Source organism: Anguilla rostrata, chromosome 2 (assembly GCF_018555375.3).
Source record: "Anguilla rostrata isolate EN2019 chromosome 2, ASM1855537v3, whole genome shotgun sequence".
In the NCBI taxonomy this organism is placed as follows: domain Eukaryota; kingdom Metazoa; phylum Chordata; class Actinopteri; order Anguilliformes; family Anguillidae; genus Anguilla; species Anguilla rostrata.
In genome coordinates, this window is record NC_057934.1 from 40772803 (window position 1) to 40792285 (window position 19483).

The 19483-nt window shown below is 40.1% G+C and overlaps 1 protein-coding gene across 1 annotated transcript in view; it reads right to left on the reverse strand.

Annotated features, from left to right (window-relative positions):
- Window positions 1–19483, reverse strand: part of LOC135248040 (SH3 and multiple ankyrin repeat domains protein 1-like) — a 112023-nt gene that overhangs the window by 42619 nt on the left and 49921 nt on the right. The window contains exons 6-15 of the mRNA XM_064322202.1: window positions 13389–13543; window positions 12729–12896; window positions 8883–8924; window positions 8089–8205; window positions 7460–7537; window positions 7167–7233; window positions 6475–6650; window positions 4388–4512; window positions 2971–3119; window positions 1057–1170 (exon numbers count right to left, since the gene is read on the reverse strand). Of these exons, the coding sequence (XP_064178272.1) occupies window positions 1057–1170; window positions 2971–3119; window positions 4388–4512; window positions 6475–6650; window positions 7167–7233; window positions 7460–7537; window positions 8089–8205; window positions 8883–8924; window positions 12729–12896; window positions 13389–13543 (1191 nt within the window). The remainder of the gene's footprint in view (window positions 1–1056; window positions 1171–2970; window positions 3120–4387; window positions 4513–6474; window positions 6651–7166; window positions 7234–7459; window positions 7538–8088; window positions 8206–8882; window positions 8925–12728; window positions 12897–13388; window positions 13544–19483) is intronic.

Consider the following 19483-nt stretch of genomic DNA (forward strand, 5'->3'; position numbering starts at 1 on the left):
GGTTATTCAGCAAAAGAGGTGTCGTCTCCCTGGCAGGACATGAGGTTCAGACTAATATCTAGAAAACAACCACTGCCATCCCATAATAAACATGAGTTTACAATGCAATTGAAATGCTATTTCATGATTCCAGCAAATAGCCCAAACCATAGATACCTACGACATAGCACCTGCCACTCATTCTAGTCCATCACATTCTAGAGAAGTAGCAAGACAGTGTTATGGGTTTGCTGTCACTCGTGTAACTTCGTATTGAAATTACTTTTTTTCTTGGGATTACAGTGTGTTTGATAGCACTGGATAGCATCCATGGATAGCTAGCAAGCCATCCACTCCATTTGCTTCAAAACTGCAGCAATACAGTAGCAAAATCGCAGCAAAGCAGTCTTCATTCCACTGAGCACCTATGTGATGAGGTGGGAGCAAATATAACCTAACATAGCACAAACATACTTTGTAGGCACTCTCAAAATGTAATAAATATAAACACAAAACTGCTTAGCTAGCTCAATATTGATACACTTAAGACATTCCTCATCATACATTTCAAGCTCTGCAATCACAAGTTGATACTGATGTTTTTAAGTGAGCTGCCACATGACATCATGCATATGAATTTACAAAGACCATTTGAATGGAACTACTTCTTAAAGACAAAATTTTATGGTAGTGGACATTCTCAAATGCCAGTCAATCTTAAAAACAGTTTGGGGAGTTCAATCCCCAAAATCTGATGTGCAGTAACAAGTGTGATAGCAAATTTAAGGTGTTTGCAAATAAACTTCAAATAGCTTCAAATAAACCAAAAAGTCAGTTGTTTTCTATGTAAATTTAAGATGAGACCTCAAAAGCATCAAATAGGTTAGATGGAGCTATTATAACATTAATTCAAATATGCAGTATCAGGCAGATCTTTCAGTACCAAAGTTATATCAGGTTATATGTTGTACTTGTGGTCATAATTTAATTTCCAACACGCACCTACTAAGTACATATGTGAGTCTGTAGTGCATATCCTCTCAATATGTGACAGAGGTGACGGCGTTCATGTCTAACCTGAGCGGGTTTCCTGATTACGCGCTGCCACCTCCTCTACGCAGTCCGAGGGGAACCAGCCAGTCCGACCCCTCACGGTGCCTTCCCAGAATCCTCCTTCTCCTACACTCAGTACTAACAGGGAGGAAAGGATCGGAATAGGTTACAGACAAATACACACTGTTCAGAATCCTCCCTCTTGCACACTCAGTACTGACATCGAGGAAACAATCTGAATAGGTTACAGACAAACATACACTGTTCATGCTAAAGATAATCATCAGCAGCAGAAGCATAAGATTCATCATCATCATTATAACAATAATGATGATGATGGTTCATTCAAATATAATCACTGTTAATCTCTGTAGAGGGCTGCTCATGTATTTCAGCTGCTGTAAATTGTAAACTACACTTCCCACCCACAGCCTGGGATGCCTAGCTTCGATAGCAATGGCTCCAGACTCAGGAATGGTCACCTGAGACTGATCAGTAATTAGCGGTATTGCTGTTTATCAACTCCTGCTTCCCTAACTAAGGACTAAAAGGAAGCCTGATTTTGCATGTCTATGAGCAATTGTTCCACTGCCACAGTTGGTCCCTGTGTTCCTTAACCACATCCAGACTATAGTCCTTCAACCTCAAGTGATCTCCCAGCCTCCAGCACTCCACAAACCCTCCAGGCTACCAACGGCTTCTGGAACTCCAGTGCTTCATTGCTAAACACTGTGGGCCTCCCCATGGCCATTCTGCAAGAGGTGGCCATTGTCAGTCTCCCAGAGGAGGCCATGAGGCCTTGTCCCTTTTGGTCCAGCTGAGGGCTCCTCACCTTGACGGCCTGCCTGGAATTGCCTTGTGGCTCTGCAATGAGAGCCTTCTAAAGGTTCCCTTCCAGCGGTTTCCTCATCCATAACTGTTCTTGTCCCTCAGGTCACCTGGCTTCTGGATCCTGGAGCTCTGTCATCACCGCACCTTGGTGTGCCTCCTGCTCTTAAGCCATCACTTAGGAGAGCACTATAGCCTTTGCCAAAAATGCACATTTTCTGTAACCGCTGTGCTTGTCCTTTCTGCTTCTTCCAGTCACTCACCCAAGGGTAGATGCACCCGCCACCGTGCCACACCCCACATGGCTCTAATCCACTGAATATAGTGGATATATATTTTCTTTTTGTACTGGAGGCTTTGTACTGCATGTACTTCCCTGCCCACTTTCAGGCTGTGGCCAGTATATCATGACATGGCATGGCATGGCATGGATTCCAGGTTTGAAGTCCAGATGTCCGGCAGTAGGTTGGAATTAATGCAACCAATAAAGTGAAATCTTCTCTTTCTTACCCTCCCACCTTACTCTGTCTTTTTCTGACTTTCTGTGTCTATATCAATTTCAGTTCATTTTTCAGTTTCAGGGGCCCTTAAATTGAATTACATGAAAGTGTTTTGCCAAAGCCGTTAACAACAATGGTTGTTTACTGGGAATTAGAACAATATAGAATGTAACAACAAAGATGACAATAATATTAATGTTTACAATGAAACAATAATAATTTTTCTGAAGTGTCCAGAAATATTCTCTATACCCTTATCACTTACTCACATAGTCATTATCCTTCAGCTGGTAACAAACTGCTGTTTCTACTTCAGAAAATGGTCAGTTTATGTATATTCTGTAAAGTTTCAGGGGGACATATTCAAATAATAACATAAGAATAATGTGACCCTTGTCTCTGTCTCATACCAACACACACACACATTCACACTCACACCTAGATGTATTTCTATAGCAGCTAAGGATGGCATACAAATGTAACTAGCTATTTGTGATAAGTGCAGAGGCACAGGGTGCCTAAGGGTAGGGTCACAAAAATGGCAAACACGTTTCTTCGTGTAATCATTCCTCAATTGGAATGTAGTAAATAATATCTTTGTTTTTTGTACCTTTCACTCTGTCTCCCTTGTTCAAGCTGATCTCCCTCTCTCCCTGAGCAGAGTGAGAGCGTGTTGCCACAAAGACTCGTCCCGGTACAGCACTATAGAGACGCCTCCTCTGGCCCCCAGATGGCCCACCACTGCCAGTTGATGCTACCCTGTTGAGGAGGGAGGGGGGAAAGGAGGGGGGGAGGAATGATTACAGCATTACTGCCAGACTTCAGCCCTGACAGTGAACATTAATACGACCAGAGTCAAGATATTCCAGAAGGACACCAGATAGAATGCCAGATCACAGGCAAATACGTTTAACTTTAGGCAGTGATATCCTTGAGCAGGGGTGCCCAATCCTGTTCCTGGAGATCTACCATCCTGTAGGTTTTCATTTCAACCCCATTTTGGCAAACCAGAGTCTACTATTTAGTACCTCAATGAGATCTCTAGCTGTTGAATGAGGTGTGCTTTGTTCAGGCTGAAGTGAAAACCGACAAGATGGTAGATCTCCAGGAACAGGTTTGGGCACCCCTGTCCTAGAGGATATCACAAGTGTGTCTTACTATCCACAGCTCAGGGAAGACATTCAAGGTCTGACTATCAGTGCCTCAGGGAAGATTGACATGGCAGTGAAGGACAAAAGCACACAGGGCTTTACATACTATAAATCTACAATTTAAACCAACAGATTAAATTATGGCTTTGAATGTGTAATACAACTGATTGGTGTTCATTGCGCTGAAACATACATTTGAACACCAGTTTCACAGAACAAAACAGTGTGTCATTTTTTCATATTCTCCAGTCCATATATTCCTCTAGCTAGCTAGTTGTTAAAATTAAAATAATTAATTAACTGAGGTGAGAGAATCCCAGAGCACAAAGGAACAATACAGAAAAAATACAGGGACTTGTAGGGAATTTGTTTAGCTGTATTCTACTAGAAGCTAACTTATAGCGGTAGAATTTTCTTGAACATTTTATAGAGAGATGAATGAACGGTCAGGAGAACAAAAAAGAGCTGAGAGGTAAAAAAAAAAAAAAAAAATCATGATATTCAGTGAAGTTGAAATATTGTGACATATATATTGCAAATGTACTAACAGTAAATACTTTTAAAAATAGTATTTTAAATACAGATGATGCATTGGTGATGCATACTTCAGATACATTAACAGTAAGATTAAGTCAATATTTAAGTTTTTCCTAATGTTTAATAACACTACAAAAAAGTATCACTAGAACTCCACATGGATGCAAAGTCTGATATGTATATTTGATCTGCTTTTACTTCAAAAAGCACATTAATTGAGGTATGAATACAAACTGAAAAGTGAACTAGATGGATGGCAGCAGAAGCTACATGTACACTTTCACAAGTTAAAGACAGCACATTCCCTTCATCCGTCCTCCCTCCTCTGCGTTCTCTCACCCCTGCCTCCCGCGGGCCTGCCGGCTCTTGTCTTCCCTCTCTGCCCCTCGGCCCCGGGATGGGGAGCGAGTGCGGGGACCACGGGGACTGCTGGAGCTGCGAATGGAGCCTGAGGGCTTGTGCCCCTGAGAGGGAGAGATAGAGAAAAATACAAACACTGTCGTCCACAACTTTCAAAATACGAGTGGCAAGAAAAATGTATTAATAATGTTTGAAGAAAGACCTATAGCCCCACAGGCATCCACAAGATGAGAGATATGAAGAGGACACACTGCATCAGATATCTATATTTGAAATGTAAATTTATTTACTATTGTCATTTTGTTCACTTGTTTAAAAACGGTTAACTTATCATGAACTTCCTATTTTTAAACTATAGTGTACTTATTCATTTAAATGAGAAGAAATGTTATAGTATCATTTTTGTTATGTTCTTCATGCCTTACTTAATGTTATTTTTTTTTACTATGTCAATATGTTTATTTGTTTGTTGTGAGTATTGTAAGTCATACTTGTTACATGTTGTGTATGTGGTTGCCATATTCCTGTATGTTCTGTATGTTGCTTTGGCAATATGACTATAGTTATCCTGCCAATAAAGCAAAGAAATTGAGTGAGAGAAAGAGAGAGAGAGATAGAGAAAGTGTGATCATTTCCTCAGATAAAACATGACAAAAACACAGGACACATGGTGCATGCATGTAGCTCCCCTTAGCCATGTACAAAGCACCTACCGAAGTTGAAATAAAAACAAACAAAAGAAGAAATATAAACCAGCATGTCTGCATTACTGCACCCAAGTTGGTGGTAAAAAGAAAACTCAATCCCCAAATTTATGCCACTGCGATAGCTCTCAGATCCACTGTGCTCATCCCCATACCACAGTTCTTCCTTGACAGCCGTATAGATAGTTTTGCTTGGCCAAGCAAGTAATTCACCAACACCACAACACAGTACTTGAACCCCACAATGAAAAAAAAACCTAGTTGAGAATTCCTGTCTCAAAACCACTGCCCAAATAATGCAAACAGACCTTTGAGCTGTGTGTACAGAACAAACACATGAGCTAAGACATTTTGGGTCTCTTGGAAAAAGATGTGGCACATGTCTGTTGGGATTGCCCCATGAAACTTCCACTGTAGCAAAGCTGTCTACTTCTCTAAACAGTCTGGCCTAAACAGCCATGACACCATAACAATGCCTGGTGACTGGCTTTGACATAAATTAAATAGCAAGCCTTCTTGCCAATGTTCCTAAAAGTCAGCATGTTCTGCTGTTTTAAAAGACAGGAGCATAACTTCCATCTCTTGCAGCTGCCTCACAGAAGCAGTACCAAAAAGGGAAGAAACCACGGCCCTAACCTTCCTGGTAACACGGTCATGCTTGCCAACGCCTCTGGGTAACACTTGGGAAATACTGGCTCTCTTATACCAAAAACTGCATGATGCCAGACACCACAATTCATGTTGTTTTTCAGCCGGCCCTGTCCATTCAGAGGGCCAGCCTTGTCGATCCCATCTCCATAAAACAGGCCCATAACCTCACTAAGGCTAAAGATGTTGCCTATATGGCAGGGTTGTGGGACAAAGACTTCTGCTAAACTCTCAGAGACCTCTCTTTAATATAAAAGTGTAGAACAAAAGCATGGTATAACAGTCTTAAGCAGGTTAATTATCTCTCAAAGACCTCTCTGTAATATAGACCTGTTTCAGCTTCAGTAAATGCAGATGCTAAACACAGCCCAAGCCCCAGTCCCAAACAGTATAGCATATGCTGTGATCATTTAAGCCAAGCCACCTTGGAAAATAAGAATCTGAATTTTACATTTGCTATTTAAAGCTGCTCATTATGATGTACAGTATATTAATACATTATTGTGTTTGTTCCAGTACAATTTACATTGATTAACATTACATATTAAACAAATTTATAATTTTACTTTGACAATGTTGCTTATGGCAGCAGAGCATATTTTGTATTTGACGTTTAATGTGAACTTGCATTCATGCAGTTTACAGACACCAAATTAAGACAGTGCCATTGAAGACAACAATACTTTTAATGAAGTCCTCAATGCTCTACATTACCTGTACAGACACAATGTTGGGTCCAGAAGTGTTAGGCACAGCCATCCAGTCTGGCATGTTCATAGTGTTATCGCTGTTGGCACGGAGAAGAGGGTGTGGGTGTGCATGGGGAAGGGCAAGGACACGAGCACTCTCACGCCTCTGAGGAGCATATTTGGGTGATTCGATGAAGGGCACTGAGAGTGGGAGGGAAAGAGGGAGAGATACAGGTCAAACAATTACTAAAGTTGACAAACATCATCCTAAGGCCTCAAACAGAGGACAGCAGAGTTATGTAAAGCGCAAACATATCACTTTGTCCAAAAGACCAAATAGGAGATTACAGTGGTGAAAAAAAAGGAGAGGGGTTGACTCAAATGATGCAAAATAGACAAACATAATATCAAAGTTTCACATTTAACACAGAAGACAATAAGGTCATACAAACCTATCAAAATGAAGACAAACACACAAACATACCTATACATACACATATACAGACACTGACATAAATAAAACAAATATATGCCAGACTGTTTGAGATACATACAAGCACTGGGATACACAAATGTGTGTACAGAGTATAAATAAGTATTGGCACATACATGCAGGCAGTTTTCAAAGCACAATGCACAATGAACACAAAGTAATTTAAGCAGACACTAATATATAATGATTCCTTTGATTTATAAATGTATATATGCTAGACTTACCTACATCTGAGTCACGGTGATTTTTAATAATCTCTCCAAGATCAAAATTGCCTGACATTACTGCTACCTGCAACAAACAGGCATACACACTGTAACACATTTTTTTTGTAAAACTATTACACATATTCATTGCAAAGCTTATGGATACAAATAGCATTACTTCTATACTCTTCTTTAATTCTATATTTTCAAATGTCTTGAATGCAAAAAAAAACAAAAAAACAATTTGGATATGCAATTCCCACCATACCCACATAAATACATGCACACATTTCGAGTGTTCACACAGTTACCTGGAAGGGGGTTTGCCCATTCTTGTTCTTTGCCTCCTTATTGGCGCCTCTATAGAGCAGGATGCGGACACAACTTTCCTGTCAGTCAAGAGCAGCAGCCAATCAGATATCATCAGTGAAATTTTGAGTTAACTAAACTGATTGACTTTGTGCTGTCTTACACATTGGCTACAGGCAATATTTTCATCCCCTATTTTAATTTTTAAGTCTTTAGAGTGATTTGTTCTCAATTTGGAATGCCTTATTCACACTGTGCCCCCTTATCCATATAATTGCTGCAACATCCCCCATCATTACAGGAGGGAAACACATGAGCTTACATTAGCATGTGCATTCTCCAAAATCGGCACAGCCAGTTGCATGCTTTTCTTCTAATAGCGGATTTCCATAACTATTACAGCAGGCGTAAGTAGTCTGCAAGCAAATTATGTATTACCAGGCCAGGATTTTCTGCCACAGACAGCACTGGCATTGTTCAGATTTGACCTGGTATGTAGCGCAAACCACCGAAGTCTGCACAAGTGTCTCAGCTGGGTGCATCACTCATGAAGTTTTGATGTAATCTTTAATACAGTGTGTAGTTATTTCTGTACTAACGTGTATTATGTGTATAATGAGATTTTTGTTACCTTATTGTACAGAGCACAAATGTGTAGGGCAGTGTTTCCTGAGGCATTCTGGGAACTGTAGTCTGCCCCATAAAATAGAAGGTGTTCCAAGTGCTGGGCATGACCATTCTGGCAGGCCTGAGAGAGGCAAAATCAGGATAAAAGGCAGAGAGTAAAGGTGAGAAGAAGCATAAGAAAACAGCATGAGCTGAAGGAGAAAAAGATAAGGGGAAGAGAAATTATGGGAAACTGTTGAGAGCGGGTATAGATATAATACAAAGAACAAGGATACGAGATGAAGAAGTAGTCTGTGTGTGTGCTCGTGCATGTGTGTGTACGTGCCTCCGTGCACGTACATGCTTGTACTGTATGTGTGTCACTATGTGTGTGTGCTCGCACATGTGAGGAGGGAGGGGGGACAGGTAGAGACTTTATCATTTTCAACACATTAGACACTTTACTTAGTTACCGCTATTTTACAACAGAATAAGAACAGCACATCACTTCAAGGACAAAACAAACTTTTAGACAAACACATATAGTACTGTACAAGTTACACTGCATGAACAAATATATACAGATATGACACTGACAGAGACCTCTGTGAACATAAATGGCATGTTTTATTTATGTAAACAGATTTACTCACTGAAACAGTAAAGATCAACACAGAGCGTACACATACATCAACACAAACATTCTCTCTGTCGTTCCTTTAAAGTTCTTAGTTACCTTCTCAGTCCTACTGTAGCTTTATGAAGTGATGATGGGATGATGGTGAAAATGATGAGATGAAGGGATGGAAGTATGAGTACCTTATGTATCTCCTGCATTCCGTACTCCTCTTCATCCCTGATCTATGGGGGAACAGGGAGAGAGGGAGAGAGAGAAGATGGAGAGGGATGAGTGAGGGCCTAGTGGAGGGATGGAGAAGCAGAGAAGGTGGGGAGGGTCAGAAGAGAAAAATGGACAGAAGATGGAGGGGAAAGAGGCTGAGAAGGAGCAAAGTGCTATAATAGGAGCTCCATATCCACATAACAGAAGTGATGAAGAGACAGAGGGATAAAGACAAGTTAAGACAAATAACATGCAGGCCAGTGCATTAAGAGTGACACAGCAATAAGGACACATACTGTATTGTACTGAGCCTCACTCTGAATTTCATATACGCAGCCAGATACATAACTTTTGTAGCACAACATTCTGTACCCCTTTGCTATATATGTGTAGACTGAAATATGTAAATATATAAAAATATATAAAATATACAAATACATAAATAGCACATGTGGAAAACAAATAACAATGACAAAATAGTAAAGTACCCACAGAGCTAAAGCCATTTTGGAAACACATCATAGCAATATAATTAAGAAAAAATTTTTTATGAAGAAACCAGTGTGTCATAATGTGGTACTCAGGTTATAGCATTTTTTTGGAGACTCATTGTGATGCACCATACACTTCGACATTGTGATAATGGCATATTTAAGTGAGCTTGTTCAAATAGATTAAACAGAGTCAATTGAATCATCACATGATAAGATATCTCCCTTTTATTTTCTGAGTTTTGAAGATTTCTTACGAAAATGTGGACATAACTTTAGAAGGCCTGATGATTCCCTTTAAAGCCACTTGCACCATGTACCATGGCAGTGTAAGGAATATACCTCTACTGTATCCTCATACAGGGCTATGTAACATCAAAACAGACACCATATAATTTATTAAATGAACATACAAAAATGCAGAACACACACAGGCCAATCTAACCGGGGAAGCTAACAAGGAGAAGGTATGAGAGTCTGTATGAGTGTATGTGTGCGTGTGCATGTACACAAGTGTCTTTTGAACCACGGAGAAAGACAAACTTATCTTGTTGGTCGCGTTAGTGCAGTGGTATCGGTGTGGCTGAATAACCTAATCTGGCTACAAGTGAGTATCCCTCCTAACAGTGCTAAACAGGGAAGCGTAGCTTCACCTCGTGTGCGATACAAATACTTAATAGCTGGTTATTCAACGAATACCGACTATATTAAGCTGGTTAGTTAAGGATCTGTAGGAGTCAGAGTTGAAGAGTTAGCCAAAAGAATAGAGAGACCACGTGTGGTTCTACTCTATGTGCGGCAAGCTGATTCAAGTAATAACTCAGCTAGCAAAACTCATTCAATTGATTTGTAAAAAGGACAAATAGAAACACACATGTTCATTTTAATCTCAGTTAAGACTAAGCTAAACTGTCGCTACTAAATGGGATGTTTATTCAGTCTTACGAAGATGCTTCCATACATGTTGCTGTCCCCGGTGGCCCCTGCAGGGTTTTTGGGAGAACACGGTTGTAGAGTGAATTGTGATGTTTCCAAAAGGTGGAGATTTCTGGCTGAGGTTCTTTTCCATGCACGTTGCCTCATTAGATTGTCTGAAGATCCCTTTACTATTTGCAAAAAGTTTACTTGGTTGCTTGGAAAAAGTTTGTTGTGTCACTTGGAAAAAATTTCGTTTTGCTGTAGTTTCTTGTGGTCAATTAACACAGCACTGGGTGGAGGACATAGCTCAGGAGGCAAGACCGATTGTCTGGCAGTCGGAGAGTTGCCGGTTCAAACCCCGCCCTGGGCGTGTCGAAGTGTCCTTGAGCAAGACACCTAACCCCTAACTGCTCTGGCGAATGAGAGACATCAATTATAAAGCACTTTGGATAAAAGCGCTATATAAATACAGTCCATTTACCATTTGGACGCTAGGTTCCAACTGGGTAGAAGTAGACTTAGTCACCGCAAGGTGAGCTAAATTGGAAGCACCAAGTTGCTGTGGAGAGCGACTTTATCTATTTGTTCATATCAGTCTCCATGGAAATAACAGTGATCCTAGGCATTCTGTGCACCTTGGAATTAGGAGAGCTCCACAGAGTTGTGAGAGCTCTGATGATATGGAAGCTCCACGGAGTTGTGTGTGCTCCAGAGACAAGGGCAAAAAGAGATGGTAAGAGCATAAAGAGGGAAAGCGGTGGTTGTTGCTCACTTTTATTACCTCGTGGGGGAAGGGAGCTTTTGTGCCTGTTCACTGTGTGAGGAGAATCATTTAATTATCTCCTGTCATGTCAGATGTACTCATCAAAGTACTATACTCACACCATTGGGGTGTGACATACTATAACCAGGATATTGCCAGAACATAATGTTGCTATTTGCTGTGAATGTGTCAGTATGGCATTATAGATTATAGATTATAGTGCAGAACAGTGCAACATAAAATGTGCATGGGGGGAAACCACAGCTTCCCCACATAGGCTGAATAATTCCTCACTTGGGATAGGAGTCAGCCCAACGAAAAGGGGAAAATCAGAGAGGATGAGAAGTCAAGAGGGGAGAAGATGAAATGGATGGAGCTGTGCAGTCATGAATGAAGGAGTGAGAAAGAGAAAGAAAGAACATAAAACACTATTCTGATGCATGACACAATCACAAGCATGCACACACAGATGCACACCTGCACTTACACGCACGCACGCGCGCGCGCACACACACACACACACACTGACTGACGAATACACACACCTGCAACACAAGAGACGCAAGAGAGTGAAGGAAAGAGTGAGGGATGTGCACTGCTGCAAAAGGTTAAGATCCAGACCCCATGACCATCACATCACAACATACACACACACAAACACACACATGCAAACAAACACAAACTCACACATGCACACACACACGCATACACACAAACAAATACACATACACACACAAACATACTGTAAGAATCCCCAGTCTTACCCGGTGCTACTGGAACAGGATTCATTTAATGATAGCTCGGTTATCTGACTCCAAAATAATGTTTTAACCTTTCCTCTGTGCTAACAGTTCTACACAGAAGGAGACTGCAAATGATCCACCAGTGCCGTGGCTCTATATACGAATCACTGTCTAGCATGTGTAGCCTGCATAAATGCAATTGTGTATCTTGCTATGGCACTAGTGTATAGGTGACTGAGTACAGGGTACAGATATCTTAAGTACTATGTCTATGTTAGAACCTAAAAACTGCTAGGTGTGAGGCGGTAACACTCAATGAGGAATGCCAGGTTAAGGTGAATGTAATTTATTGTATAGTATGTTCAATGGTGGCAATAAGCAATGGTGCAAAATGTGTGTTGTGGAATGGAAAAATGTGAATGGCATGCAGGAGGTCGTATTGACAAGTCTCCTTGAACCATTGCACTTTTCTCCTTATATACAGATCAAAGGAAAACCCCAAGGCATCAAAGAAAGACACAATCATAACAAAACAGTAATATTATTGATCCTGCTTGTTCAATCTCATTAAGCCTAATAAAGCGGGTTAACCTTAATAGTACAGCTGGGTGCTGACCTGTTCACCTTTGAATAGTTAGTACCCACTGTACCACACCATCAAATACACCAACTGAAGCTTTGCATAATGCTGATACAGTAGAATGTTTAGCAACTGCCATCATCTTTTTATCAAACCCTGCTAACTCCCTGTCCACACTGTAAACAGTCTTCTTTCCCTTAGGGGTCTGATGAGGGGTACATTTCTGTAAACCGCTGTACAATACAAACACACAAACACACACTGACAACACACGAGGCAGTGACCTTTATCAACACATGAGGAAGATGTTAGTTTTTGAGCGGATGTACCTGGTGCGTCTCATCCCAGCCATTCTCATCCCTAACCCCCAGCTTGGCCCTGTGGTACAGCAGGGTTTCACAGCAGGAGGTGTCCCCCCCTATCAGCACAGTGTGGTAGAGTGGCGTCAGGCCCCAGCGGTCTTTGTAGTCAGGAGAGGCCCCAAGAGATAGGAGGACCTGGGGAGAGAGAAGAGCAGAGGGGTAAGAGGAGGGGGTAGGGAATGCACTGGCTTAGAAGAGGGGATGGTGGGGGAGTGTGAGCAGGATAAAGCATGAGAAGACAAGACAAAGGGGTACAGATGGAGCCGTGACAGGTCATGTAAGGGGCCGTAAGTGGCCGAACGAGAAGAATAGAACATAGAGAAATAGACATGAGAATGAAGACAGGAAGTTACGAACTGGTGAAGTTCACACAAACACTCTGTGGGAAACACTGGGGAAATAGGGAACTAAATACACAGGGGTACAACTGGAGTAAATCACCTGAGCACGCTGACATGAAAAACTTAAAAGAACCAATTATTCAATCAATAATTACACAATAAACTCAGACCAGACCCGAAACACAGGGAAACAGGCGGCCTCTGGTGGACATTCAGAGGAACTTGTGGCAGTATGACAGCGTGGTCTCTTAACAGTTAGTGCTGCAGAAAGAAATTAGACTGTTACCAGCAATGCTGCATGATTCTGTGCTCTGACAGCCTTGTGTACAGGGGTGAGTCCATCCTTAGCTCGGAAGTCAATGTGCGCACCCCCCGAAACCAGGATCCTGATTCCTTCCCCTCCACCCTGTTCAGACTGAGCTGCCAAGCAAAGGGGTGTCTCTATCCAAAAGAGAAAGGGTGAGAAAAGAAAAATAGAAAGCAAAAATGAAATTTTTGTAATGCACAAGGACACAGGGGGGAGGAAATGTATCATGACAGTCCATAACTGGGTTAATAGTGCCTGCTCAGCTCTGTACTGCCGTGCAAGCTTTACATGGCACTCTGCATGTTTTATTCACGGCAACTACATAGGGAAGTGCAGAATGCAAAATCCGCACCATACTTTATATTCAAACATGTTTTTAGTGGGATTTGTGTTTTTTAAACACACACACACACATACACTTTATGTAGATGGGTTGATTTTTGAATGTACAGACGTAATGTAGGAGTGAACCACTTGAGCCCGCCTGGATCAAAAGTGCATGGTTTTCACTCCATAACACACAATAGGTGATCGGCAGGTTTTTTTATTTTGAATCATCTGCATTCCGGTTATATGTTGCAAGAAATGTGAGCAGAGACCATGCGCAAGCTGCATGGGAATGCAGCTGCTATATCTTTCCCAAAATGTCAGCCGTCTGGAAACGATACAAAGTGTGTGAAGTGGACATTAAAGGTCGGTTTTTTAAACCTGGGTATTATTTAGTAGTATAGTATTAATCTGTAATATTTTTATCAATCCTATCAGTTCTGATAGTATTTTATGTAACTGCTTTATTGTCAAGTTTTGGCTTTTTAGGCTTTTTTTTATATGCCAGTAGCTTCACCACGGCATCTATGAGGCATATCAAGGCTACAGGTTCAATGTATATTCAAGCAATTCCAGTTTATATAAACCTGTTATTGGGAAGTGAAAATGAATGTGAATGTTGAAATTTGTCAAAATGAAAAAAATTAAATCTGACCTTGCAGAATTGACCATAAGCTACACTATTATGCGTGCACAAATTTAATTTACCTCTTTGTCTGTTGTATTCTGGTTCAAATAAATATATTAGGCCATCAAAATGAAGAGGCTTGACACAATCCTCGGAATAGTCTGATGAATAATTAGCCAGTGCAATGTTCAGGATTTGTATTTTCAACATTATTTTTTAAAGGTAATCCACGTTAAAGGTAAAACGCATTGACTCTACTTGCACCTTTTGAGGAGCTTACTAGAGTTAATAATAATAATAATAATTACAGTAATAATAATAATGAAAGTATCTGAATGTAATGGTAACCTATAGAGCAAATAAACCACGTTTTCTTTGTTACCTTTTGCTTTAAAAATAAAAACACAAAAAATAAATTTTTTAAATCGGCTATAAAAATTTATGATCGGTGCACCCTAAATTTTAGATTGAATAAATACGTCCTTTCCTGAATATATATAACAAAAACCTGAATAGATAGACGGATAGATATAAATAGATTGATTATTAGAATGTTAAAATACAAATACACCTTTTATTCAACTTTTTTCTTTGGCAAAGATTTCTCAAAAGTATTCAACCCCTAGCGTTAATGCTTCGTAGATAAGCAGCAATTACAGTTTTGAATTTAACAAGTTTGTCTGACTCAGCTTTACAAATTTATAATTTAGAAATTTTGCCCATTTCTTTATGCAAATTTGCTCAAACTCTGCAAAGTTAGACACAGGGATCTATTTTCTGAAATCAATGTTGCAGGGCACATGGGCACAGTCAATGGCGCGTCGTATGGGCACACTGGGCGTGGCTACTGAATGTTGGTATTTTCCTGATTAGAGGCGAGGAGCGCACAGCTTAAACCATTTAGCGCAGATCACAACGCTTAGAAGTCCGGGTTTTATACCTACTGCACCTGCGGCGAGCAATTATGTACTCCATTATGTCTACAAATTGAAATAAAGAATATCCATCCAAATAGATGTACGACCTAACCCTCCGTTCACACAGCGACCAACTCGGTTTGCTCAAGTGTACTAGGCTAAGGGAGGGACAGGAGCTTTCCGCTGTATCCTTAGTGGTCACGTGCAATTATTATTGAATATTATTAATATTACATATTATTGAAGAGAAATAATGGACGTACCAAAGATGTATGTTTTCCATATAGCCACATATCATCTCCTTTCGTTTCTATAGTTACAGGACACTAATACATATTTGTTATTGCTATCTCGTTAGCCATATATCTAGCTCTATATCGCCCTCACTAGTTAGCCACCTAGCTAGCTACCTCCCTGTCCCTCTCACTAGTTGGCTAGCGGTCTCCATATCTCTCTCACTAGTTAGCTGCCTAGCTAGCGATCTTTTTATCTTCCTCACTAGCTAGCTGGCATGCAAGTTGAAACTGCCGTCCCAGCATCATTTCCAGACGCTTATCCCTGTACTCTTTTAAAACCGTTGTATAACACTGGGTGTAATTGTACCATAATGATAAGTTGTTTGTCCATTTTTCCTCACTGAGCAGAACAATAATTCGCGAAAAGGTATTATATCGGTTGGAGAAATAGGAAGCCTGAAAGTCTGACTGGCTGTTGATGGGCGATGCCGCGAAAACTGAGGCCAACATTTTTTGGGCAACTAACGCATATACCATGAAATAAAAGCTTATTGTCTGTACTTTTGTCTCATATTTATCTTTTGATCTGAAATGTAAATGCCTATGGTTTACAGAAAAAATAACAAATTCCACACTACTATTCCAATAGCCTACTTTTGGAGAGCCCTGTATATACCATATTGGTCCATTATGTAAAATGAACCAATGAATGCTTAAAAACACATAACTTATCAAATGAGAAAATAAAGCATTCATTAATGCAATCAAGATAATATCTGAAATGTATGCTATAGCCTACATTCAAAAACAGCTGTAATAGATTCACGTCAATACCTTAAAGATACACATTGTGGTCTTTGTGAAATAGTTTCTCAGTGAAATAATGAGTTTTATTACACAGCTGACTGTAGTATTACAGAAATTTTAATAGACAACATGATTTTCTGCCTGCTAATGACATTACATTCAGGCTCAACTGCACTCATACTTTTTTGTCCACTTCTTGTTCTTTGGCTCTTTTAGTTCACTGCCACTTTTTGTTCACCAATGTCATTCATCAGAAGCTCGTTGATTGACTTTTTAGTAAGCCAATCGACCTTCACACAAATGTTGGTTTAATAAATAGCTATTGGCCTCTGTGTATGTAATTCACTTAAATCATTGTGCTTGTGCAATAAGGAGATGAACGAGAAGCGGGCCAGGAGCCAAAAGGAACAAATCTTTGACAGTGAAGACTCAGGTGTGTTCTTTCATTTGTAAGATTTGTTCGAAAAGATTTGTTCATTCGCAACCTGTCCATCACAAATCTCTAATCAGGGGCTCCTATGCTAGGTTATCACCATAGCAATCTCAGTATTGCAGTAGTAGATTTACCCCACTAGTTAATAACCTTAAAAAGACCATTAAAAACACGGGCACTATTTTAACAAAAATCCACACCTTAAGGGTATTTTAAAATGTCCTCTATGACTAGATTTTAGGAGAATGTGGAACATGAAATAAAAGCTAATCAGAGAAAATTTGCCTCCACATAGCAAAAGAACATGCCTAAATGACATTCCAATCAATCACTCTCTGAAAGGTATAAATATCAATATAAAGAGAGTAATCAGCAGCAATACCAAGAATATGGTATTTAACATTATATTACATACTGGTTATATATTTTCCCAAAAAGAAAACTCTTATCGGAAACCGATCTCACTCAGGAAAATCCATCTCACACTTTTCTATTTGCAAAACTTTTAACTGTCCCTTCGTTTCCTTTTCTGAATAGAGATTGCACCGTATGTTGCATTGTTGTTTAGGTATTTTGCATTGTAATGGTTCACAAATGAAATGGTTAAACAGGAAATGCTCATGCAATATTTATGGCTCTAAGGTAGTAGTCCTTGTGGGGTTGTTGCTTTTCTGCAGCTGTATATGCTTAGGGATGATGGTTTGAGGGGTGGGGTACAGTTGGCAGAGGCTAATGCCTTTTGTGGTTCAGACAAGACCAGGAGAACAAAAGCTTTTATGCGGGTATACATTATTATGATTGTATGTATTAAGCATACAGCATATGAGTATGTGTAGGATGTTCCACGTAACATTGTCAACAGTACAAGAAAAAAAAATCTACAAAAAATAAATGTCCTCTTCAACAAGACAGCTATATAAAGGTTCTTTCAATCAGTGGGAAAGCTTGCCTTATTGAATAGCATGACAGTCTTAAAATAAAAGCTGTTCAGGCTCTGAACATTTTCCAGTCTGCACTCTCAAAACGTCTCAAAGACAGGGACAAAAGCAGGCAAAATGGGTAGATAGAAAACAAGGCAAACTGGCAAGCTGATTGAATGCTTCAAAAAAGTAAAAGAATTGTTTTTATTCTATTGGCCACATTCACAAGACCGTAAAGCATGTTCATGTGGGTTCAAACTGAAGTCCATTTGACATAAGTGTCATTACATTTATTTTGCAGATGCTTTTATCCAAAGCAACGTACAATACGTGCATGCCAAAGGTCACTGGAACAACTACTAAACACAGGTGCGTAACAGTTATTTATAGCCATTAACACATTAAGTCCAGTTCACATAGTAAGCATAGGCTAGGTCAGAAAGTTATAGTAAGACAAACTAGGAGGCATGACGATGAGCTACATCATCAAAACAACGATATAAGTAGAGATGGAGATACAAGTGTAACGTGAAAGTGCTACAGGAACAAATTTGAAGGATTCTAGTTCCCTGAGTAATGATAGTTAGTCCAGTGTTGGGATGTGAGGAATATGTAAAATATGTTTAGGTTCAACTACCTTAAAAATAAGAAATGTTTCAGAAATGGACACAGTCACACAAGAAATTAATGAAAAAAATAGCAAACCCCAGCTTTCTCTCAAAATAGTCCCAGACAAAGATCAAAGTCCAAAAACCAAAAGACAGATAAATATTCCAAAAAGCAAAGGATGAAAGTTTTAAAAAGCCAAGTGAGCTGTAAGACAAAATCGTCAGATCCTGCGCACACCACACAACACCAGGCCTCGATGCAAGGTTCAGATGGCAAACAGTAGATATCCACTCCAGAATGTCCACCAGGACAGATGTTAATGGCTGATGTTAATCAGCCATTAATCCCCCAGAAATACTTTCTTCCTCCTTACTCTGACTAACTAGCTAACTGAAAAGTCTGCAATTTTAAGTGGATCTATGAGAGAGAGAGATGGTCAAACTGACTGCGCTGATTGGGTGAGGTATGAAAAGCGATCACATTTACGTATTAAAGTGGCCTTATGTTTTTGCTAGCAGGGCTAAGTTTTTGGAAGCAGGGCTAAACACTATGATATTATTATCAAAAGATTCCCCATTTTTTAGAAGATCAAACATTACTTATTTTGGAGGTAATCCAGTTCAGCTATCACAGGAAGTTTTTTTTTCCCAACTGCTCCTGACAACAACAGATGAATTTCCGTAGACAAATAATTGTTAAATTTTGCCCGTTGCAATCTCAACCTTCAGGCAAAATATTTTCCATGTAACAAGACCAAATTGTACCATGTTGCTTTCCGCTTTTAACTGAACCTAACTCTAAAAATGGAGATTTCAACTATTAGAAACTCAACAACCATTGTCTATATACACATTTTCAAGAGTTTCAACGACACCAGAGGGCTGCTGGCATTACCCCAACGTGGGGCTCCCTTGCCCCACGTGTGGACGAGTGTGTGGCTCACGCATTGGCCTCCGCAGCCACATGAAGTGGCACCAGCGTCAACGGCGCTGAACCCTCCCCCTCCCCCTCCCCCTCGCCACTCCAAGCCCCCCCCCCCAGCTAAGAAGTTTCAAGAGTAGCCCTCACTGATTACAATTAAATTTCACAGATTGCATTCAAATTTCAGACCGTAAGGAACATTCTTTGTGCTGCATATAGCCACGCAGGGTCTCGGACTATTTGAGTTTCCTCCAGAGGGCAATAAACCCATAAAAC